Genomic DNA, 24224 nt, shown 5'->3' with positions numbered 1-24224 from the left:
ACTGTCTTCTCAATTTCAAGTCAGTCACATTTAGTCCACATCATCAGTCCAGCCACAGTCCTCTGCATTTGCATTTATACCAATCACATGCATTCATCTAGTCACATGCATTCATCTAGTCACATGCATTCATAACGATCATTGCTGATAGTGGAAAACCGCGCACAAATTTAAATATCCACTGACAGCAATATTTCGTCATTCCAAAAACAAAAACTATTCTCATTGCTTTGAAATGGATTGAATCGCTATAATCCTTTTAAACACAGGATTTACCATCTAATATGGTCAGCGTCCTATGTAGGTGAATTTTCTCAGAATCCAATTGTAATCTAGAGAAGCTCACCTTATATTTGCTCTCAATTAAAGTATTTTATAGCGCTTTTGCCCCCCAACTTGCAGGCCTGCTTTTAAATCATCAACACACAAAATATCACCCCCAGAGGGATGATACCTGGCAGGTTTTTTTCCTAAGTGCACTGTTACAAAAAAAAAAAACATATTAGGCCTGGTTCCAGACATGTCTAAGTGTAAAAAAAAAAAAACAGTCTTTCTCTTAGAAAAAGAAAAACAACCTAAACCTAACTGGCAGAATCAGCCTGGTACAAAAACAAAACCCCAAAAATGTACCGGAAAAATCACAGGAAAAGTTTTGCCTTCAGGTGAAATAACAGGCTGTAGGGGTTAGAACCTGCCATGCAGTGCTGCAGTCACTGCTTCTGGCTTTAATTAACAACTGATGCTTACATGGTCTGAAATCAGACTTAAGAGTCACTACCTTTGTTCATGTTCCCCACGTCATATTTACTGGTTGCCCACAAGTGCTCCAGAATATCACACAATTGTGGAAAGTCTGGGGCCAACCAACATAGGTCCACCTGCTAAACACAAACTTTTTTTATCAGCAGCTGCACAGTTCAAACAACACTAATGTTCACCATTAAAAGCTTCCTAAACACTTCATATCAATGTTTTATCACTGGAATGTGGATTTCTTCCCCCTTTTTTTCTTCCCCAAACATAAAACATGTAACATGCTGTCAGGTATTTCACAAAACAGGTTTGTTCTCATGTAATCAGATCTGGGTGCAGGCTTCACCCATACATCAGAAACAGGAAACTCAACCCTCTGCTACATCTTATTCACTTGTTTTATAATCCAGTCATCCTTCCCTGATCTAGTAACAATAAACTCATTTGCATATCAGCTATTAGCCCACCAAGTTGACAGGACAACAGAAATGCATGTTCAAAATATTATCACAAAAGAGAATTTCCTTCATACAGTAAATCACTTGTGCTGCACCAATCAAGCAGAAAGTATTTGTCAATTTACTATATTAACAACTAAATTTATTGTCTGATCACTGGTTGGTCAAACCAGAATCTTTTTTTCCCCCACAAACGTTAAACTGTTGTCCTGCAACCCAGAGAGTTAACTGTCAGCAGTGGATACACTCAGCGTTTGATAACAAGTGTCTGTTAAATTTGCACAATTTTAACACTGACGACAGATAACAAGCTGATTTTAATTGCATGTGTGTGTGTGTTAGTAGGCAGGTTTAATGGATGTGTGTGCAGTGGAGCTGCAGATTCAGCAGGGCATGTCCTTAAAGCTGCCTTTCCTTCACATTTCTCTGTTTATGTGTGTTTGTGTGTGTTTTAGTTTTACCTTTGTTGCGATCCTACGGACTCTTTATCAACCTCCACAAGACAGCCGGCCACAGTTTTCCAACCCAATTTTCATGTGTTCTCACATTAACAACAACAGTCTTCATTTTTCCTCCATGCTCTCTTCTCCCCACTTCTCACAGCTTCTGTCTCTCTCCCACATCTGCAGCAGTTCACAGTTGTGGCGTGTCAGGGACCCAGTGGGCCGTTCCTCTTCAGCTTTGCCTTTTGTCTTTCACTCTTTTAAGTCTCTTCCTTTGCCATTTCAGCTCCCAGTATAGCAAATGTGAAACTCAGACAGTCTTCTCAAGTCCATTCACTCACAGTGATGTCGCTGGTGAACCTCCCAGCTTGTGATTGGGAGCGCATACTTCCATCCATCCATGGTATTTGTACATGCTGCTGAACCCTTTAAGGTTTAGGGCAGTGTTGCTGTGTGTTCACATTGTTGAGTCTTGAAGTCGACGCAGTTGCTCTCGAACTGCATTTTCTCTTCAGGGAGAGATTGATTGTCCTCGAAGCTTGTTCTTCAGGTTTAGATGTACATGGAGTGAAGCTGTGTAATATTCAGCCAAAACACGGCTGGGTGTGGTTCCAATTATGTTAATCTATCATTTTGCTCCGGCCGCTGTGCTTGTGGAGGACGTTGATCCAGTTCCGCAGCCACCTGTACAAACACTAAAACATTTATTTAATATCATTTTCATCACTGCTCATTAACACTTTCCCTCTCTTTTTCTTCTGTCCACATTTTAACACATCTCTTTCCATCACTCTCGGTTATACACCCACCCACAGCACTTCTCTCACACACACACACACACACACACACACACACACACACAGCTCTTCTCACACACACACACACACACACACACACACACACACACACAGCACTTCTCACACACACACACACACACAGCTCTTCTCACACACACACACACACACAGCTCTTCTCACACACACACACACACACACACACACACACACACACACACACACACACAGCTCTTCTCACACACACACACACACACACACACACACACACACCCACAGCACTTCTCACACACACACACACACACACACAGCTCTTCTCACACACACACACACACACAGCTCTTCTCACACACACACACACACACACACACACACACACAGCACTTCTCACACACACACACACCCACAGCTCTTCTCACACACACACACAGCACTTCTCTCTCACACACACACACACACACACACACACACACACACACACACACACCCACAGCACTTCTCACACACACACACACACACACAGCACTTCTCACACACACACACACACACAGCTCTTCTCACACACACACAGCACTTCTCTCTCACACACACACACACACACACACACACACACACACACACCCACAGCACTTCTCACACACACACACAGACACACAGACACACAGCTCTTCTCACACACACACACAGCTCTTCTCACACACACACACAGACACACAGCTCTTCTCACACACACACACAGACACACACACACAGACACACACACACACACACAGCTCTTCTCACACACACACACAGACACACAGACACACACACAGCTCTTCTCACACACACACACAGACACACACACACAGACACACACACACACACACAGCTCTTCTCACACACACACACAGACACACACACACACACACAGCTCTTCTCACACACACACACAGACACACACACACAGACACACACACACACACACAGCTCTTCTCACACACACACACAGACACACACACCTACACACACACAGACACACACACACACACACACAGACACAGCTCTTCTCACACACACACACACACACACACACAGACACACACACACACACACAGCTCTTCTCACACACACACACACACACACAGACACAGCTCTTCTCACACACACACACACACAGACACACACACAGACACAGCTCTTCTCACACACACACAAACACACACACACACAGACACACACAGCTCTTCTCACACACACACACAGACACACACACACAGACACACACACACACACACAGCTCTTCTCACACACACACACACAGACACACACAGCTCTTCTCACACACACACACACACACACACAGCTCTTCTCACACACACACACACACACACACACAGCTCTTCTCACACACACACACACACACACACACACACACACACACACACACACACACACACACTTCTCTTTACTGCATTCCTCAGTTTCTACACACTTCAGACTGTACGTATTCTTTCCCATATTTCTGAAAGAGAAAAAAAATCATCCAATCAAAACCTGGATTTGCCCGGACCACCTGGAGGTGGCCGTACTGCTGACCTCAGCTTTGTGGACAAGTGCGTTCGCCGTCCAGCCTTTTCCTTATGGTGCAAAAGTGTTAAACACCATAAACTAAGGACAGAGTCCTTCCCACAACAGTCCTGAAATTAGGTGTCGTATTCCTGAGGTTTCCCTCCCAGTGGTCCATCCAAAACAAAAACAAAAAAAAAGAAAGAAAAAGAAAACAACAAAAGCAATAACAACTTTAAAAAAAACTACAAACAAACAAACAAAACTCTTAGTCCTGTCAACATCTTTCTCTTACACAACACATACTTCACCCATTTGGAGTTTTCACCCAGACCACCTCCAGGGACACAACCTCCCCACGGCTCCTGTAGCCGCTTTGCTGAGCTCAGCACCCATTGCAGCCGGGCGTCCCCTCTGCAGCCTTTGCTTCGGTACAAAGTGCTAAAAACCATAAACCCAAAGACAGAAGAGTCCTTCCCAAGGACAGAAAAGTCCTTCCCACGACAATCCATAATTTAGGCGTCGTTTTTTTGAGGTTTTCCCTTTTTGTGGTCCGCTTGAAAACTCCCCCCAAATCAAAACAGCTCACCGTTGCAGATTCTTTTCCCATTTCTTTCCTCATAGTTCGTTAAATTCCTGCATGTGTGAGTCGCTGAAGGCCTCTAGCGGTACCCCTTTTTTGAAAACAAAAGAACGGTGGGACTGGGACTATTTTCCCCCAGGATGGCCAGTCACCGCATACCTGCGATTCAGCGAAACTCACGTGAGGAACACTGTTCGTGACGCCAAATTGTCGTGGAAATGTTAACAATAACCTGCAACACACCCAGTGAGCTTGATTTGAAGTGGGTTTAATAAACACAATGTGGAGTGAGCATCCCAGTGAAACACCAGGACCATCTCTGAAATGTGGCCACCACCCTTACATCTTATATAGCATATACAGAGACACAGACAAAGAACATTCCTCAAACTCTTACATGTTGGCCCCTCTCATGGGGGGGGGGGCTATACCTCCTCCCTCACAGAGAGAATTATGACCTTGTTTTCTGCTTAGCCATCACCTAAGGATTTACATCCCTGATAAGCAGAAGGAGCCTCACTATCTGTTTAACGTCTCTCATTACAACGGCCTCACTGTGTTAACTTTCCACATGCATGTAAACTGGTGATGGGAGTGGTCTTACTATAGTAAAGAGAAAGTGATATTACTATAACTAATGTGATATGATTAAATATGTGATTAATACATGAGAAAAGAAATCTGCCACCACACACTCCTGCCACCTGGCAGGTGCCTGCGCCCATTCCTCTGGTGAGCCAGCCGTTTCCCTCGTTTTCTGAAGGCTCACTTCAACCATCACTACTTCTGTCCCCTGACTGGGAACTCGCAAAGTAAGAATTTCATTGCTCAGAGTAACCATTTGTGTTTTGCAGTGTACATGACAATGAACTTTAATCTATTACTGAAGACAGCAATGTCATCTGCATACTGGGCAATCAGAGAGACCACCACTGCAGTGCAAGTGCTCTTTTATACTGTAGTTTAACTGTAAAAGCAGAGCTGCATCAAACCATTTACCCAATTTTGTGAACAATTCTGATGTGACTCCTATTTAAAGTTGTGTTTGTCCAGAAAGCTGAGTTTTGTGGAATATTTAATATTGCATTAGCTGTAAATTGGCAAATTTTGTTTTGAAATAGATGCTTCTGCAAATCTCATTCCAGATGTTGGCGTTAGTAGTGATAGGTCTGATTCCCATTTTTCTTTTTGTAATTGTAATGTTGAGTAGTCCTGAAGTTGCCTGTGGAAAGATGATATTTATAGTATTAAGCTCAGTATTAAGTGAGTGGACAACAATAATGTCCGTATCCTGTACGTCTGCATCAAGTGAGAAAACAAGACCAGGATATTACTTTAAAATGTGCTGCAGGTGTGTGAAGCCTTTTCTCACTCGTATGCACAAGTACAGTAGTTTCATGTTAATGGAAAAGTCAGAATTGTTTGAAATAGCACCATCTAAATAAACACATTTGTTGAAACACTTCCACCAGCCTGTCAGACGGGCTGCTATTGTTAATGATTTCAAACAAAGACACAGACACCCCAGAGATCCCTGATAAATTTAAAGTATGCAATTAAATTGTTGCAGGATCACATCATGGCTTCTATTCTTTGGACATGTGATACCAACAATAAAAACCCAGAGTGGATAAATTACATCTATTATAAACAGCCCCAAAAATGTGATCTGTTCATCTGGATAATCAAATAGAAAGATCTTAACAGCATTAAGCTGCCGCTCAGGTTTACTGAAGGTGCTGAAACACCACTCCAGATCTTTCCGACGCCCCACTTATGTGGCAATTACAAATGATGATGGCAGCTCCACCAAACACAGTGAAATTCTACACCAGTTTTCATCCACCCAGTCCAGGGTCAGTGAGCCTACAGGCTGCGAGAGGCCGGCTACACCCGGGACAGACTGACGGTCCGTCACACGGCTAACACAGAGACAAACCACTTTTCATTAGTGTCTTTATTAATTAAATATATTACCAGCTTCTGTTTACATGATTTACACTGCCGTGCAGTGTTGTACAGCAGAGATTTTTCTGAGGTGATTTAAACTGTTGAACATCTGTCAGCCTCATGACGAACACGTCTGTGTGTTTCTACTTTGCAGCGAGTTTTTGTTGAATGTCTTTGTATCGCAGGAGCTCCTCATCAGAAACTGATGACTTGAAGTTTTCTAAAGCAGTGGAGAAATCCTCAGTGGAGAGGAGGACAGGAGAGTCTTCAGAGTCTAGACCTGACAGGGAGAGAGATGGAGAGGGTCAAAGGTTTGAAGGGGAACAGAGAAGAGCAGACAGGTAAGCCAATCTCACCGCCTGTTCAAAAGCTTAAAGATGTGGAACACGATCTTTTTGCATCATGTTTGTTAGACCAGCAGAATCAGCTGTTAACGGGCACAACTTTCAGCTGGCAGACGCACTCAGACTTTTCTATACATGTAGTCCATCAGTGTTTACTACAAATAACAACAAGCACAGAAAGAGAAACAGGAAGTGTATCTTTTGTGATCACATTTTTGTTGTTTTTACACAAATCAAATTGTTAAATGTTGTCATTGTGTTACTTAAATTTGTAAGTCTTGGTTCAAGCAGCCTGATTAAAGACATTCTTTTGTTACTGTTGACCTCTCCAGCCTGTTGGTGGGGGGGGGGGGCTGTAGTGTTTTATTATAGGGACACGTCCTATGTGAGGGTTCTGTTTCTTATTTAGTGAGGATGTTTTACTTCCTGCCTTTGTGACCTCACCTGTGTTTGTGTTCGGTGAGACTGTTAGAGGGGTTAAGCCATATACAGGGTGGGGAGATTACCCTTTGGCCGAAACACCCTGTGAGGCGCACAGCTGACAATGTCTCCCCCTGAAAAAGCTTCGGGCTGCCTTTCCTCACAGTAGTCATCGCCTAAGCACCGCATCATCATCTAGTCCTTTCAATGAATCAGGATGAATCAGGTTTCCTCACCGTCATTGATGAGAGAGATCTTCCTCTTGATGGCTGCCATCGTGGCATCTGAACAAAGAGCGTATAGGTCAGCACCGGTCATGTGAGCAGGGCAGCAGTCCACCACCTCTTGGAGATTCACAGCAGGGTCCAACTGAAACCTGGAACCAAGAAAAAGCTCGTGTTTTAAAAGATGAAGTTAAAGTATAGTACTTACCATTTAAATGGACTGATGCTACGTAAACACAAATTTCTCATGCTCATAATTTCATAATTTTATTTTAATCCGATCACAGGTTCTCTGTACTGAAGCTGTGAAGACCAAAGTATTTTATGAATCATATCAGAATGAAATATGTCGGAGAAAAAAGGTCGTTTTTTGTGCCTAGCTTCTTTGCAGCTTGTGTAAAGGCCCGGCCTTCGCAGGAAGTGCTGTTCTTACTTTCTGAGGATGGCCTGAAAAACCTGCAGCTGGGAAACACGATCCTCATTGATTCCCATGTAGACCAGCTTATCAAACCTAAGAAGACAAAGGAGAGGTTCAGACACACTGAAATCAGAGAAATCTGTCTGATTGATTCCAAATGAAACAAAACGTTATATCTGTAACTTCTGTTCCCTGAAGGAGAGGAACGAGGTACAACATGGGGCTGTTCGATATGACGATATACATCTGATGACGATATAAAAACGTCTGTCGTTTCATTTTACGCTATCGTTTGTTTCGTGGTGTCGCAAAATAAACTGTTACGGCAATATTTGTTCATGTTTTGATGTCACTGTAGTGACTGTATTAATTTATTATTATTATTCATTCATTCATTAATAAAGTTCTCTCTTTCTCTTATATTTAATATAACCACACTACGGACGGACAAGCGCTTGTTTTTATGCGTTGTCGTTAGCAACAACGATGGTAAAACCGCTGGTTTATTTTCCACATAAACCTTTTACAATAAAGCTCAAGATCCTGTTGAGACTTTTCAAAATAAACTGAATGACGTGAAAGATGCAGAGAGTTTATGGATGAGAAGCAAAAAGAGCCGCCAGGTGCTAAAAAATAAAACTTAGACTCAAACGTTTTATATCATCATCTGATATCAAACGTTATATCGAACAGCCCAAGTGTTCATCGTTCATTAGGAATGTTTATTATCTGCTGCTAATCTGTTTTATAGCATTGACTAAACCATGAAAGTGTCTCTGTGTTGTTTGTGTCAGTAACTGTGGAGCAACATGTGGGCAACATCATCCTCAAAGAAAGAAATCAAATCATCAAAGAAAACGGCAGCCGTTACAACTTATGTCTAAAAATGTATCGTTTCATGCATCGGTTAAAACACTCGACTCCAGCAACATGACGCCCGAGATTCACAGAATTTACAGAAAATGTTAAATGTTTGTGATTTATATCGTTATCGGACGATAGATATCTTATATCGGGATAAGAGATTTTGGTCATATCGCACAGCCCTAGTACAACACATAAGTATTTGATATTACGCTCCCACGTGCTCTGGCTGAAGAAATCTTTATTCACGCCTTTAAAGCGGATGCCCTGCGATGACATGCACACAGCCTCGCCTACATATATACCCCGTGTCATCACAGTCATCCCTCAGTTCGATAGTCGCTCTTCACCGAGCTGTGCAGCAGGGCAACGTTGTGTTGTACCTCGTTCCTCTCCTTCAGGGAACAGGAGTTGCCCTAGGGTGATATCTAAAACTGCAGGACACCGGCCATCAAGGCCTGATGTTGCCCACACCTGGTTTAGACAGACCCCCTTCTGTGGCTGGATTAGCGAAGCAGACACTGGTGACACTGGTCACATAAACGCATGTTTTGAGTGGACTCAATGTAGGTACATAGCACACACACCGGACAAAAAGAAGGCATCCTTCTCTGCTCCTCAGACGCAAGAGGAGGGCAGCAAAAGCTCAGCCACTCAATGTCCACAGAGCTATAAGCTGCAGGAACGACCGTGGGAAAATGGGCAGCATTCGGGCACAATCAGGAGAGAACTGTGTGCAGGAGGGATGCACAGACAGACGATGAAGGTCACCCACTCGCTTTGCCAAAGCGAGAAGCATATAATATTTCATATCCACAGACCTAATGGGTTCAAAAAAGGGGGCGCTCCAGCACCAAGGACAAGTCCCCTGCAGGGACACTGTACTTAAACTTTATTGTCATGACACATGTACAAATACAGGGTATCGAAATAAATTTTGCATCTAATCAGAAGTGCAATAAGAGCAGATTAACCTAACCACGGGTCTCAACCGGCAAACCCCTTTTAAAGAACGTATGGCGAGGGCATGTGCCCCTGGTGTCACCCTGTCAAAGCAGATATAGCTACTAAATAAACCGTAACTGTAGAAAATGAAAGGGCCTCATCCAGCAGCTCCTGCAGGAATGTCAACACATCCACAACAGAGCGCTGGAGAGTGTGGCAGTCTCAGCAACATCGCTCCAAGACCTGCTATTTGTGAGGGTACCAGCCTCTAGTGGATGCTGCGGTAGCAGCACCACAGATCCAGGTGTGGGTGGATCACGGGTGAGAGGAGGTCCCTGTGGAGAGGAAGCTGCCAAGGACTCACTGCTAGCAGACCAATTATCTCTGCATACCATGACCTTGTGGGCCACCAAGGGGCCACTAGAATCAGAGAAAGACACTGGTGAGGCTCTCTAGAACTGGAGATATCATTGCCACCGAGAGGAATGCATACAGGAGCACGTCTGGCCATTGGTGCGCTTGCACGTCCATGCCCAAGGGTGCAATGTGGTCAATTATGGAGAAGAACAGGGGCAGTGAGTGTTTACCCTGGAGGCAAAGTGATTGGTGCAATTTGCGCCTTGCCAAACAGATCCCAAATCTGGGCCACTATCAAAAGGGTGGAACCTCCATTCCCTCACCAGAGGACCCCCAGTGGAGAGAAGGTCTGGCCCCAGGCTCAAATGGCCCATAACATAAGTGGCTCTCAGAGACATAAAACGACCACTGCACCATAACAGAGAGTAAGACTGCTTCAACAGGGGAAGGGAGCGTCTTCCTCCCTCCCCGTTTATGTGAGACACCTCTGTTGATTTGTCTGTACTGACTAGGCTGGCCCCTCAGAACTGGACAGAAATGAGCTCCCATTTATGCATATCATCACCGGCCATCTGCCGGTCGCAGCAGATGGCCCCGCCCCTCCCTGAGCCTGGTTCTGCTGGAGGTTTCTTCCTGTTAAAAGGGAGTTTTTCCTTCCCACTGTCACCAAAGTGCTGCTCACAGGGGGTCATATGATTGTTGGGTTTTTCTCTGTATCTATTATTGTAGGGTCGACCTTTCAATAGAAAGCACCTTGAGGCGACTGTTGTTGTGATTTGGCGCTGGATAAATAAAATTGAATTGAATGAAAATGCTTGAGAGCCAAGAACACTGCTAGCAGCTCTAAGTGGTTGATGCACAGATCACACTGGTCTGTGGTCCAGATCCCTCTCACTGATGTGCCCTCACACAGTGCTCCCCACCCCCTAGGGAAGCATCTGTGGACACCACCTTGTGAAACAACACCCTGATGCAGCACCCGGCTCCCTACAGGACCAAGAGGTAGCATGCAAGATGCAGCACTCTCATCTTTAACAATTCAAGTGGCACTACAGTGATCATAGAGTAAATCAGCAACGAAATGCAGCTGGCAAACGTGCGCAGCTGGAAAGCAAGCATATTTCCAAACCGAGGAAAGAAACGTGCTGACTCTGAACTAGCAAGCTCTTTGAAAGTTCACAGAGAAACCCAGTGCCTGAATATTTGACAAAACCAGTGACAGCTGTGTCACCACCTACTCTCTGGAGCAAGCTACAAGAGCCCAGTCACCTACACAAGCTAAGATGCAAATGCTTCTCTCTCTGAGGAATGCCAATGCTGCCTCGGCACATTTTGCGAAGGTGCGAGGAGTGAGAGACGACCGGAATGGCAGCACCAGGTATTCGTAGGCTACGCCCTCGAATCCAACCTCAGAAACTGCCTGTGGTTCGGGTGTACAGCCACATGAAAATAAGCATCTATTAGATCAGTTGGTTTGAAACAATCTTCCAGGCCGACTGCATTCAAAAGCTGATTGTTAGCATCTTCACCTTGTACCTTTGTAAATATTTGTTCAAGACTCGCAGGGTGAGGTCCCAGCGGGCTGTCATCAGCAACCAGCAATCTGAGCTCCTGGTATGTCTGGAACATAGTGACGGAGCTCATGACTCGGATGAAGCCGGGACCCCAGACTCAGATTGGAGAGGGTATGCAACCGTATGTCCCAGCACTTTCTCCACAAACACCACCCGTCTTTCCAGCCTCGAACGCCGGAGCTAGTGACAAAATAACAGGCTTCGGCTCCATCAGTGCTCTCATAGCGTGGACAATCTCAAGGCAGACGGGGCACGCATCGTGCAAAGAGAAACCGCACCCCTGAGGACAGGGGCAAACAGAAGATTTCTGCCTTGCTTGCTTTGATTTGGTGTCCATTCCAAAACGCTAAGGATAACTCGAACTTATCGCTCCACGGGCCTCCTATGCACCAACAGGGGCAGTTAAGCTAACTTCAAGTCGGCAGACAACAGAGCTAAATAGAAGGGGGAGGATGCTTATGTGTTGTACCGACTGAAAGGGAACCAGAATTGCTTTATTGAAGAAGTCTTGAATCTAGGAATTGCAAACAAAAACTCATCAGGAAAAGTAATAAATGCCATCATTCAACTAAGCAGCGGGGTCATTCTGTGGTTCATTAAGAACGGATTTGTTTTTGGAGCCAGCACAACACCCTGTGAAGTGATGCAAACATAACTGTGTGTGAGTGAGTGAGAGCGCTGACCTGCCAGGTCGGAGCAGCGACTGGTCCAGCAGGTCTGGACGATTTGTGGCTCCGATTACAAAAACCCCACCAGATGAGTGCAGCGCATCAAGCTCAGCCAACAGCTGAGACACAACTCTGCACAAAAAGTAAAATTCATCGATGGTACAAGAGCTGAGCACAGTAAATTATGTCTCTCAGTAGGGCTGCCACAAACGATTATTCTGAGAGTCGACTAATCAGATCATCATCCATTGGACGTAAAACTACAGCTTATTGCACCAGCAGCATCTGCTCTTATATAACTATCATTAGCTTACAGCTGTAAGTGTTTAAGGTATGTGCTAACTAAAAATAAAGACAAGATGATAGTTTATTACATTTTAATGAAATTTGCAGATTGTTTCGGTGAAGTTTAATAAACTCCTTGCTATCTAAAATATAACAGGACACCGGAGTAAATTCTCAGCATCTCACACTTCTGATAATCAGCTGTCTGCTTGACGTTTATTCAGCTGTGTAAAAACTATAACTTTAATCTCAGCCAAACCGATTTACTCAGGAACAAATAAAATACTAAAAAAAGCCAAACAATATTATTTTGAAGTTATCTAAGTGACTTATATATCATGTTTAACCTGAGTAGCGAAAGAAGGCGGTGGGTTTGAAAACGATTAGCCGGGAGTCCGGTGTTCTCACGGCTCTAGTTAGCCTAGCCCCCGGCTAGCTATCGAGCTAGTGGCTAACAGACGTCTCCGAAAACGTCGGAGCGCTTTTGAAAATATGTGGTGTCTTGATAAACTGAGCAGATATTTGAGGTTTACACAGCTACATTCTCGCCTGAAAATATGTTCAACGTTTATTTTGTGACCCAGAAAGAATAATAAGAGTAATATTAAAACTAACTAGCTGCTGCCATTGTTGGAAACTGAGCTGGGCTGCGCTATGAATTCTGGGACACAGCTTCTTCTTCTTCTTCGGGGTTTAACGGCAGCTGGCATCCTTGTACATGCAGTGCTGCCATCTTCTGTTTCAGTCCGTTATTACACTCTTAAATCCTGCTTCTTATTCCTGCGTCTTTTGGGATCTTACAAAGCTTCAAACGACACGTCGACTATTAAATCAGTCGTCGACGTAATCGTGACTAGTCGACTAATCGTGGCAGCCCTCTCTCGGTCAAGGTGCCAAACAGTGCTTCCCAATAATGAAAAAGATTCATTTCTTTTGAACAAAAAAAAACAAAATCAGAAACAACAAATATTATAAATAATCAAAATAAAAATGAAGGCGTGCACACACCTGTCCATCACCCCTCCAGAGTCTCCACTGCGCCCTCTGCTGGGAGCCAGAGAGTCTAGCTCATCAAAGAAGATGACGCAGGGAGCTGCTGAGCGTGCTCTGTGGAAAACTGATGACAATCACGTACATAAATATATAACATTTACTTAAAAATGTGTTCTAATTTAACTCTGTGTGATACGTTTCTGGGAACAAGAATATTATTCACTGTAAACGCAGCAAAACAAAAAAGAACAAACAGGAAGAGACGACTGTTTGTTGTTTTTTTTTTTTAAAGTGAGCCAAAAATAAACTTCAGTTTTTTTGGTAATGGCTTAAAGAAGCAGCGACAGTCTGTCCAGGCACGCTGCAGTCCCCACAGGTCGGCTTTTTGTTTGAAGTTAAAATGAAACAATGTTCCAAGAAAAACAATAACGTGGCTTTATAGTAACTCAGTGAGTTTTCAGTCTCAGACGTTAGCTTGAAACTAACAACATTACCAAAACAAATACAGTTGAATGTAAAGACTAAGAAACACCTTCTCTGATGTTTTCTTCACTCTGACCCACGTACATGTTGATGAGCTCCGGACCTTTGACACTAAAAGACAGAAGTAACAGTGTCAGTGAACACTTGGCCATCTCAGCAAACCTCAGCAAACACATGCTGATTCTTTTCAGCGTGACGCCTTTCTGCCCGTTTCGTTCCTATGAAGTGGAACTAAATCTACCTGAGGAAAGTCATGGAGCACTCAGTAGCCACAGCTTTGGCCAACAGAGTCTTTCCCGTCCCTGGTGGTCCACACAGCAGGATTCCAGTCCGGTTCAGATCCAGAGACAAGAGCTGAGGACACTGCAAAGGAAGCTGAACCGTGTCCAGGATCTCCTTCTTCACGTGCTGGAGACCGCCGACATCCTCCCAGCGCACATTAGGTATCTACTCACAACACAGGACACAAAGGACAACAACGTGATGAAACAAACAGCTGCTTCTTTCCCATGTATTAAGCTGCACCTGTGACACACACACACCTCCTCAGCGTATCTATACAACAGGAGTGACTTAAACACAACTCTCCATTCTCACTGTAAACAAACAACCCGATGACACACAGAAGTCTTTACTGTTATATTCACTTTTTTGTAAATAATGAATATTATGTTTACACACACAAAGGTCACTGCCTGCTGTGTCAGTTCATTTTTCCAAACATGGATTTCTAAAAACGGAGTAAAGGTTATTCTGCCGCTTTGGTCGACTCCACCACGGTCTGCCACAGACAACCATTCATGCACAACAAACTTGTGTGTGGCCTTATCAGGGGCGCCAACAAAAACAAAAACGGTCTTTTAGTCTTTGGTCACCTTCGGGGCCCCGATGGCCTTGGACAGGGTGTCCTGCAGGATCTCCAGAGCAGAGGTGAAGTCCTGGTTCAGGACGGTCACTCCGCTGCAGCACAGATCCTCCTGCTGCCGAGCACCACTGCACAAACAACAACAAAGACTGAACTACAGGCTGTTCAGTGGGACACCGATCTTCCTTCTGTCACGATTAAGTATTCACACAACAACAGTGGGCGTAACCTACAGCATAGAACAGCAGTATTTAAGACAGACAATAGGATACGTAAGAGGCAAACGATTTACAAAGCAGCACCAACTGTTGCCTCCACAGTTCTTTAAGCACCAGGTTTGCAGGGGTGAGGTAGATATGGTGCTGTGGAGAAGAAGCTGTCTGAGGGTTCTACACCAGGGGAACTCCAGGCCTCGAGTGTCCTCAGCATGTCCTCAAGTCCTCCAGAGGCCTGGCAGTGAACTAATCATGTGATTCAGGTGTGTTGTCCCAGGGTGAGATCTAAACCTGTGGCCCTCGACGCCTGGAGTCCCCCACCCCTGGTCTACACCTTTTTCCAGGAGGCAGAAGGATGTTCAGTGGAGACCTGAGAGGGGAGCATTCAACCTTTCCATCCTGAATTAGAGCTTCAGACACAAAAACCAAGAAGCTGAGAGCTCCGAGCTTCAGCGTTTAAGTACCCCACCCCCTCGCTGCTTCCAGGACCACAACATGTTTCAGAGACTCAGTTATGAACTACAGGTGATGAAGTATGACACATTTGATCTGGACTAGAAGGTAATCTTGTCCTGTAAGACGTAGTTATTCTCACCAGCTGTGGATCAACCTCCTGCAGGCAGCTCTACCAGCCTCAACCAGCAAAGCACTGAGATCCCCCAACACGAAACCCTGTGGAGCAGAGGAAGAACATGTGGACTGAAACAGGAGCCACACTCGGGAAGGGCAACCAGCATCCAAATCCAACGTGGATCCAACCAGCTGTGGCAACTCCTGAACACGGAGCAGCTAGAAGAAGCTTTTTGGCCTCATGGTTAGAAACAACCTGAAGCCTTCCCCAGAGTAGCTCTACAGGACCAACACAGCTGCCTACATGCTTTCACCTGAAGCTTTAACAGTAATCATTCTGCCCCAGTGGTGGTGTGAAGTCGAGTCGATGTCATTACTCACTGTGGTGAGTCTGGAGAGGTTCTCCAAGTTGACATCCTTCCCTAAGTGCAGGTCTCTGCTCAGGCTGGAAAGCATGGCACGCCGCTGCTCTGCAGTCGGACTCTCTACTGCTACCTGATGGACAAACGCTGCCATGATGCCTGCAGGCAAATCTCGAGCTTTGCAGACAGTTGCCACCATCACCACACTGAAAGATAACCACAGATACATTTGATTATATTCTGAGGCTCACACAGGAGACTGAAAACACTTGTGCACGCCTCTGCTGCATGCTCTGCGCTCCTGTAGTGGTTTACAGGTATGAGCTAGACCAGTGTATTGAATGAGGGTTAGAGGCCGTCACTGACCTGGTGGGGGCGCAGCTGAGCAGCTGGCAGAGCTTTGCCTGGACCCTGCAGTCGCTCTCGGCAGCCCCTCGTGATCTGAGGACGAGCTGCAGGTTCCTGAGCAGCAGAACGCAGGGCTGCAGGGCCTCGGCCCTCTGAAACACTGACGCCAGCTTTACCTCAGAGGCTGCAGGACTGTCAGCGCACAGGCTCACACAGTCTACCTGCAAACGAGGAACAGCAGCCAAACAACACATTGCCTTTTATTTAAATATTCTCCTGCAGAGAGGAATCATGAAGAATGTGCTGATGTCTAATCATCTTATCACTCTGAAACTTGAGCACAGCTGTTGTACCTTCAGCAGGTGGAGGTTTAGTCTGCCACTTGCTGCCCTCACTGCTGCCATCTTTCCACTTCCTGCAGCACCGTGAAGGAGGACAGTGCAACCAGACAGAGAGCTGCTGCGAGCAGACATACAGCCAACATCAGCAGCGTGCCATCATGCATCTGTTACTGAACTAGGTTTGTTTATGTGAACTTCAAGCTCAGGTCCTATTCAGTTTTCACTGCCTGCTGTTGTAAATCTGAGCAGACGGGGCGGTTACCTGTGCTGCAGGTGAGGCAGGATGGTGTCGATGAGGAGCTCCACAGTCTCGTTAAGGCCTGGAGGAGACAGAGCTGCTCCCTCCACGAGAGAGCATGGGACGGGGCTGTTTACAGATGTTCCCTGAGGAGGTGGGGGGAGCTGTCAGAGCAACGACGCTGACTAACAACAGCTTAGACTTAGAAAAGACTGCACTGTGAGCAGGATCCCTGCAAACAAACAGTCTCATTTACTCGCTGTGATAAATCAACAGTGCCTGCAGCCCTGTTAGCCCGAGATAAGGCAAACCAGGCAGAATATAAGAAGTGCAGGCACAGAGGACGTGAAACATGAACGAGGGGCAACAATAACAAAACTGAGAAGGAAAGAAAAACTACAAAGACAGGAAACATGACAACAAAACACTGAAGATGGAGATCAAATAAAGAAAAAACACGAAGATGTAGAAAAATGATCAAGGGAAAAAAGAAAAAAGACTTTCGGTACATTTTATAACAGAATACACACAACTCACGTTTCATCATCTACTGTGGGTCAGGGCTCCCCTGAGCTAGCACCCCACACAGCTACGCTGCTGTCTGACACTTTGGGAAAAGAGCCTTTATTGCACAGACAGGAAGGCAGGGACACGGGGGAGCGGGTCGGACTCCAACCCAGCTAAAGATGGGTTTGTTCAGCGGTTTAACTGAAGCATTGAGATCAGCTGGCTGACATGGTCACTAAACCATATCAGAAGAAAGCTTTTACAGGATGTGTCACACTGAGGTATTCACAGCATTCAGCTGCATCTGAGCAGACAGTCCAACCCTGTACTCTTCAAAATGAACAGACTGAGTCTTATATAACGCTTTTCTACTCTCCCGGAGTCCTCAAAGCGCTCTAGACAACACGCCACATTCACACAATCACACTCTGAGTGCTTTCTAACTACATCCACACTCCAATCATCGGGGAGCAACTTGGGGTTAGTATCTTGGCCGAGGACACTTGGTGGAGCCGGGGATTGAACCACCAACTTTCCGATCAGTAGGCGACCTGCCCTGAGCGACAGCCACCCATGAATGCTACTTGGACCAGTAGTCACACATTCATGAACACCAGTAACCCAGTTTCACTGGCAGCCGTATCCAAAGTGTTGAACACATCACCAACTAAACGATGTGTAGAAGTGCTGCTGCAGGAAATTTTCAACAACTAATTAAATCCACACATGCAAAGAAATCCAACCATAGATGTCCATAAATGATGAAATGACACAGGGACACAGTACTGAACACATGAAGAAAGGGAGCTGCAAACAGGCGCCAGCTGAACCCGATCAGTAATCAGAAAGCAACACTCACATATCAGCGGGTTCAGGCCCAACTGATGGCCTATAACAAGGTGTGTCATTACCAAAGTGTCACACAGGAAACGATCGTACTTCACAGCCTTATTGTTGCAAACATACTGATGACATCGCTTACAGAAGAATTTCTAAACTGCTGGAGAGCCGAACATCAGCTCCCCATGAACTGGCCTCGAATTACTGAGAGTTGTCCGAGGGGCCGACATGTGGAGAGCTACAGAAAGGCTTAGGACCAGCAAGTGCATCAGTGCACTCAACCACGCTGACCTGCATGCGCGCTTACCACGCAGGACTCCACAGCTGCAGACAAAACGTGTTTTAAGTTTGCTGAAGAAATTTCAGACGAGCCTGTGAAACACTGGTCTGGTCAGATGAGGCCAAAGTCTCTGGATCCAACAACATACCGCATGTTTGCAGCGCACAGAGGAAATAAAGAAGAATGACTGAGGTTAGCGGTCACTGTTCACCATATAAAGCGAGGTACGCTGTCTGCTGGCCAAGTAAGCTCCTCCTCCTTCTTCTCTTCCTGCAGACGAGCATACCTTCTGCACCCTGAAGAACAGCACCGGACACCTGAAGACGTTCAGAGGACATTTTTCACTGAACAGTCACAGACAGTGATGCGTTAGCCACGTCAGTCTGAGGTCAGTAAACAGTTTCTAACTGCAGCGTCTCTGGTGGCCTCCACAGAACAGCATCCTCCATGCACCAAAGAATAAAACAGTTAAATGTGGATTTTTAAACATTTTCTCTCTTCTGATTTACTCTTACAGAAATCTGATGATCATGATGGCCTAAATGAATCCACACATTAACTGTCTGGGTCTTTGGTTGCTTAATAAGCTGTAGTGGGAGATTGCAGCCACTCCTGCTCCTCAGCCTGTGTGTCGACGAGAATTCAGAATTCATTTGAATTTATCTGATTTCTCAGGATTTTTCGGCCTATTGTTTAGAGCTCAGCTCAGACTAAATGGTTATTGTGCATGATTTCAACATTAATTTAGAAACTTGCAGCCTCAAAGTGGTTTTTGATCTATTAGGCTCAATTTGCTTCTCTCCAAATGTAAATGAACCCACCAATGTTGTTCTGGCATTTAACAGCATTCTCTGAGAAACCTCGTCTGATATTTCATTTATTAAAATGTCTGATTTAGGTAAAGAGCATAAAGACTTGTCTCATTAACCAGTAATAAGCGGCACCTGTGGATCCCTTCAGCGGGGGTCTCGAGCAGGTCTGGGTGGTTTCCAGCTGGAACAGTCAGAACGTCTCCTGGTGACACCAGCCTGAAACGAGCCCAGACAAACTGCTGGAGTAAAACAGCGCTGCTTTCTTTCTACATGTTAAGGACACTGTTTGGATGCATCCGTCAACCTGGGCGTGCAGAAATGTTGAGCCAGCAGGTTGTCATAGCAGCCCCGGTTGTTGTAGAATGGAGAGGTGACCAGCTGGATGTGGAGCTCGCTGGCATACGGTGGAGAAGCCGAGCGGCAGAACGTGTCGGAGCGACGACCACTGTGTTGTGGAGGAGGGGGGTCCCACCTCTGAGACCAGACGAGAGACAGAAACAGAAAACAAACACTGAAGATTAGCTGATGGGATGAAACCTTCACAGCGAGAAGGTCCTGGGTTCAAATTCAGGATATTTATGGTGTGACGTGAACAACCCTGGATAACTTTAAGAAGAAGGATCAAAATCGTTTAACTGATCAAAAATGAGTCTTCAACAAATAGAAGATGCCTGCTGGGGACAGTTTCCTGTTACACTGACACTTGATTTGAATGGATTTGGAAACCTGGAATAGAATAAACTTCCAGATTAACGGATCATCAGACCTGTGCAAAAAGAGCGACTGGTGAACATTGGCACTAATGCAGTCGATCCGACAGCTGATTCCTCTGTGAGCACCCGCTGAGTCATTTAAAAACCTGATAATGTATCTGAAGAAACAGACTTGCTCACAGCTGTGCAGTAATTTATTTATCCGACTCTGCTGGATGCAGCTGGTGCTTATAGTTTTCCAAACACGTTTCCAAGTTGAACATACTGTTTGTGGCCCATGTCTGGTAAGGATGAGCAAAAGGTTAATGACAGGAAGCAAACCCTGATTGGTTCATACTCTTACCTACTTTTGTTTAAAGTGCGGACCAATCCGAGAACAACGGGCCCGTGGGCACAGACGTGTGACGGTGTGACGGTGTTACTGTTTAGGTGTTGTGTTCCTGACATGATTTAACTACTTTCTCACAGCTGTGCACTCTTTGGCTGCAGCTGGTTTCTTCTGCTCTGAAGACTCGCTGTGAGCTGGTGAGCTACTCTACATTACTAGTTTGCTCATCGAGGCTACAGAGCAGAGCAAGGACGACTGCCACCAGGTGCAGTCCACCCACAGCACAAACGCCCACTGTGCAGATGGCTAGCTAATCTGTTATCTTGTTTACTGAAATGTTTGCAGAGTGTTGAAGCACCTTCATCCTGAGCATGAAGCTGTTTACAGGGATCACTTCTCCTCCAGTCATGTTGAACCACAGAGTAGGTGATATGAGGCCCAGGTTGTCACGGCTCTGTAGTTCTGGACTCGGTGGCAGATCCATCACCACCACAGAGGCCAGCCTCTCTCTGCAGACGCCCCCCGTGACATCGCCCTCTCCTGTGGGGCCTCTGGATTCGCCCAGCTTCGACAGCCGTACCCACTCCTGGTTGAAAAGCCCCAGTCTGAGAAGCAGCTGTTTGGTCACAAACACGCAGCTGTGCAGGTCCACGGCTACCCCACATTGTTCTTTGAGCTCGAGCCATCGCTGGGTGTCCATCACCCGAACTTCCACTCTGCATAGCAGTGGACACGGGACACCTGGGAACCCAGAATCCAGCACGCTCCTGTTGTCAAGCAGACATGGGCCAGCAGAAAGGCCGTCAGCGTAATGAGCAAAGTCTGACACGCAGAGTCTGAGTGGCCTGCAGGGTGGGGGGGTGACTGAGTCCCAGCAATCTGTCAGAACCAGAGAGGTATCAGCTGTGATCCTCCCCTGTTTTACAGGACTGCACTCCAGCACCAGCAGCTCCAACAGCTGATGCTGCACCATGAACAGAAAACAGAAGACAATCAGTCTGTATTCTCACATCTAGAGCTGTAACAAGAAGCTGCTCAGTGCAAAATGATTCACGATTATTAGAATCAGTGAATCGCTGAATTCAGAGCTTTGAACAAACAAATAACATGCGTTTAAGTTCTCAGTCCTGCTCTTTGTCTTCAGCTGCCACATAAACATCAGACTAAGATCCAAATGAGCGCGTTGTGTTTAAAATATTAAAGCGCGGGCGAGATGGCCTCAAAACGATTTCACCATAATTCTAACATTTACAAGTGTAAATAAATAAAGGGCCTTTTCCATCCTCTTCTTACTAATATGACGTGTGAATCTAAAGCAACAAGCATCACAACATGAGTCAAATAAAAGTAAAACACGTGTGGAAGTAACATAAACACGGACTTTTGTTGCTCGTTCAAACAAACGTTACCAGTTGAAAACAGAAATGATTTTACAGCATTTCTTCTAAATCAGTCTGACTCTGAACATCACCTGTCCGGGGTCTTCTCCTGGGATTGTATGTCGGGGGAGCAGCAGCGGGTCTCCTTGCCGAGCCAGCAGCCAGTGTCCCGGGCGGCAGAGTTCCAGCAACCTGTCGGTGAACTGCTCCGATCCAGCCAGGCGGAGGCTCTGCCTGCTGCGGGCTCCAACTACGACTCTGTCCAGGCTGACGGGCTCCACAGCTCGGACGGTTCCGGTACCTCTGAACTGCTGGAGCCCGTGGTGCCGCAGGAAGAGCCGGCTGGTAAAGAGCCGGACCCGTGGCGCTGACTCGGTGTTGGCTGTAGGACAGGTCACTCCGTCGGCCGTCTCTTCCTCGGTAGTTTGGTGAACACGCAGTAAAATGCCCGTCCTGCCGGAGCTCTGAGGCTCCTGAGGAGTGAAGAGGACGGTCGGCGGATCCGTGTCATTTAGGAAGACACGGTCCAAGTGTGGTTTTAACATCAAAACATCCAGAGGACTGAGGTGAGACGGGAAAGTCTCCAAATAACTCAGCTCAACCTGAACCGCCATAACTAATCTTCTTCGGTGCCTCTGCTTCTTCTTCGTTCCTTCTTAATACTGCGACCTAGCGGACGAGTAGAGGAACTACAAGAGAACCCGAGGACGAGCTCGATGCTTTTCATTATGTCTAACGATATACTGCCCAGTGTTGGGCAAGTTACTTTGAAAAAGTAATTAATTTACAGTCATGTTTTCATTTTGACAAACTGTATTAACACAATTGATCTAAACTCAGACAAGAAACAAAAAAATGAGTAGAAAAAGTTATATTGTTACTGTAACAACCACAAACATGTTTTTCATAACTTTAAATGCAAATATAAATTGTCAATTTTAAAATCATATGCACAAGTTTTGCAAACAACAAAGTTATTTGCAGCCATTTACCTTTTGGTTACCTTTTTTAACCATGTCAAACTATTGACAGAACAATCAGCTGTTCTTCAATAAGATGCCACACAAATTATTTGTGCCACTCCAAATATTTCTGTCCACTATAAAGGAAACATCACAGCCTGATACCTGCAGGTCTGACAGCAGCAGGTGTATCACTGCTGTTTCTACCTGGAGACAGCAGTCGCCTCATTGTTCTGACACACAACACAAAACTATTCACAACACAACACACTAACTACACAACACAACACACTAACTACACAAGACAACACACTAACTACACACTCCAAACACGCTAAACGTCACAAATCTCTCACATCTCAAAACTCTCTCTCTCTTCCTAAACAACCAGCACCAACATGAACGGGCTGATTTTGGTTTGATTTTTGCTCATTAGCAGAGAGGTCTCGCTGCGCTGTCCTCAGACAGTAAACATGAAACTATTGAGGAACAAGCACACGTATATTTTGTTTATCATGACTCTGGTTTTACTGGCCTATCAGCACAATTTAAAAACTGGCACCTTGTTGCTTTGTCATCTTGAAGTGGTCATGTGATTGGCTTACCACGACTACTTTATTCTTCCTCAGTCAAACAGCAGCACTCATGCCATTGTTTTGTCCCCTGAGCTCCAGGTGTTGTGCCAAAAAGTGATCGTCAGGCAGAAAGTGATCGTCAGGCAGAAAGTGATCACCGCCTGCAGGAGCGCGCAGCTGCTTAAAGCTGCAGCGTCCAGATTACTTACAGCTACTTCTGTGCAGCTGATATAAGATGCTGTAAACTACAGACAGCTTCAACCGTCTGTTTGCTGAAAAATAGTAACGCGACCGCATTTTCTTGTTAGTAACGGTAACAGCGTTGTAACTATAGGAATAGTAATTAGTTAGATTACTCGTTACTAGACTTGTAGTCAAGACCGCCTAAACCGAGACCAAGACAGAGACAAAAAAAGTCTTTAAACTGGAGCCAGATGCTGCTTTGTTTACGGGTCTCACATTTATGTGTTTTTGCTTTCGCACAGCCCTCCTCACAGCTGTCTACTGTCTCACTCACTGAGAGGACAGATCCGCTCCACTTGACTGTCGCGTCTCTCACCCTCTCTGTTTTTCACATAATGATATTATCCTATATCCTCACATGTGATTGGACCACAGCTGAGCCACTGTGTGAGAGCTGAGCAGCGAAAGGAACTTAAGTGAGGAGCGGCTCTCGCTCAATGGGAGTCGACTCTGACTCACTACAAAGCACTCTCTAAGCACGGTAAGAAATGACTGAAAGATTTATCAGGCTGTGTTTTGAGTTTTGTTCAAAACAGAATGAC

General features: G+C 45.5%; 1 protein-coding gene across 2 annotated transcripts; it reads right to left on the bottom strand.

The window, feature by feature from the left end:
- Positions 1–6630: 6630 nt before the first annotated feature.
- On the bottom strand, positions 6631–22528 carry pex6 (peroxisomal biogenesis factor 6). 2 transcript variants are annotated; one of them, XM_006808685.3, is made up of 18 exons: positions 21995–22528; positions 20882–21487; positions 19787–19956; positions 19615–19698; positions 18882–18987; positions 17068–17189; positions 16818–16923; positions 16483–16685; positions 16136–16322; positions 15780–15856; positions 14980–15097; positions 14346–14551; positions 14154–14215; positions 13637–13745; positions 12359–12475; positions 7951–8028; positions 7530–7669; positions 6631–6809 (listed from the first exon to the last, which is right to left on the bottom strand). In XM_006808685.3, exons 1-18 carry the CDS (start codon positions 22514–22516, stop codon positions 6673–6675), a joined length of 3150 nt encoding a protein of 1049 aa, XP_006808748.2. In that variant the 5' UTR covers positions 22517–22528; the 3' UTR covers positions 6631–6672. The 2 variants fall into 2 exon arrangements, with proteins under 2 accessions (XP_006808748.2, XP_087702040.1); XM_087845914.1 differs by having other exon boundaries at positions 16818–16920.
- Between the last annotated feature and the right edge of the window lie 1696 nt (positions 22529–24224).

This window comes from Neolamprologus brichardi, chromosome 9 (genome assembly GCF_056152115.1).
Source record: "Neolamprologus brichardi isolate AB-2024 chromosome 9, ASM5615211v1, whole genome shotgun sequence".
Classification (NCBI taxonomy): Eukaryota; Metazoa; Chordata; class Actinopteri; order Cichliformes; family Cichlidae; genus Neolamprologus; species Neolamprologus brichardi.
The sequence above is the reverse complement of the archived record's forward strand: the minus strand, read 5'-3'. Positions and strand labels throughout refer to the sequence as shown.

Excerpts from the sequence above, each read along its gene's own strand:
- pex6 (XM_006808685.3), bottom strand. The coding sequence starts at position 22,516 with ATGGCGGTTCAGGTTGAGCTGAGTTATTTGGAGACTTTCCCGTCTCAC. Across the intron at positions 19,957-20,881 it reads GCTTCATGCTCAGGATGAAG|AGGTGGGACCCCCCTCCTCC; the intron begins GTGCTTCAACAC and ends GTCTGGTCTCAG. Across the intron at positions 12,476-13,636 it reads TCTGGAGGGGTGATGGACAG|AGTTGTGTCTCAGCTGTTGG; the intron begins GTGTGTGCACGC and ends CTTTTTGTGCAG.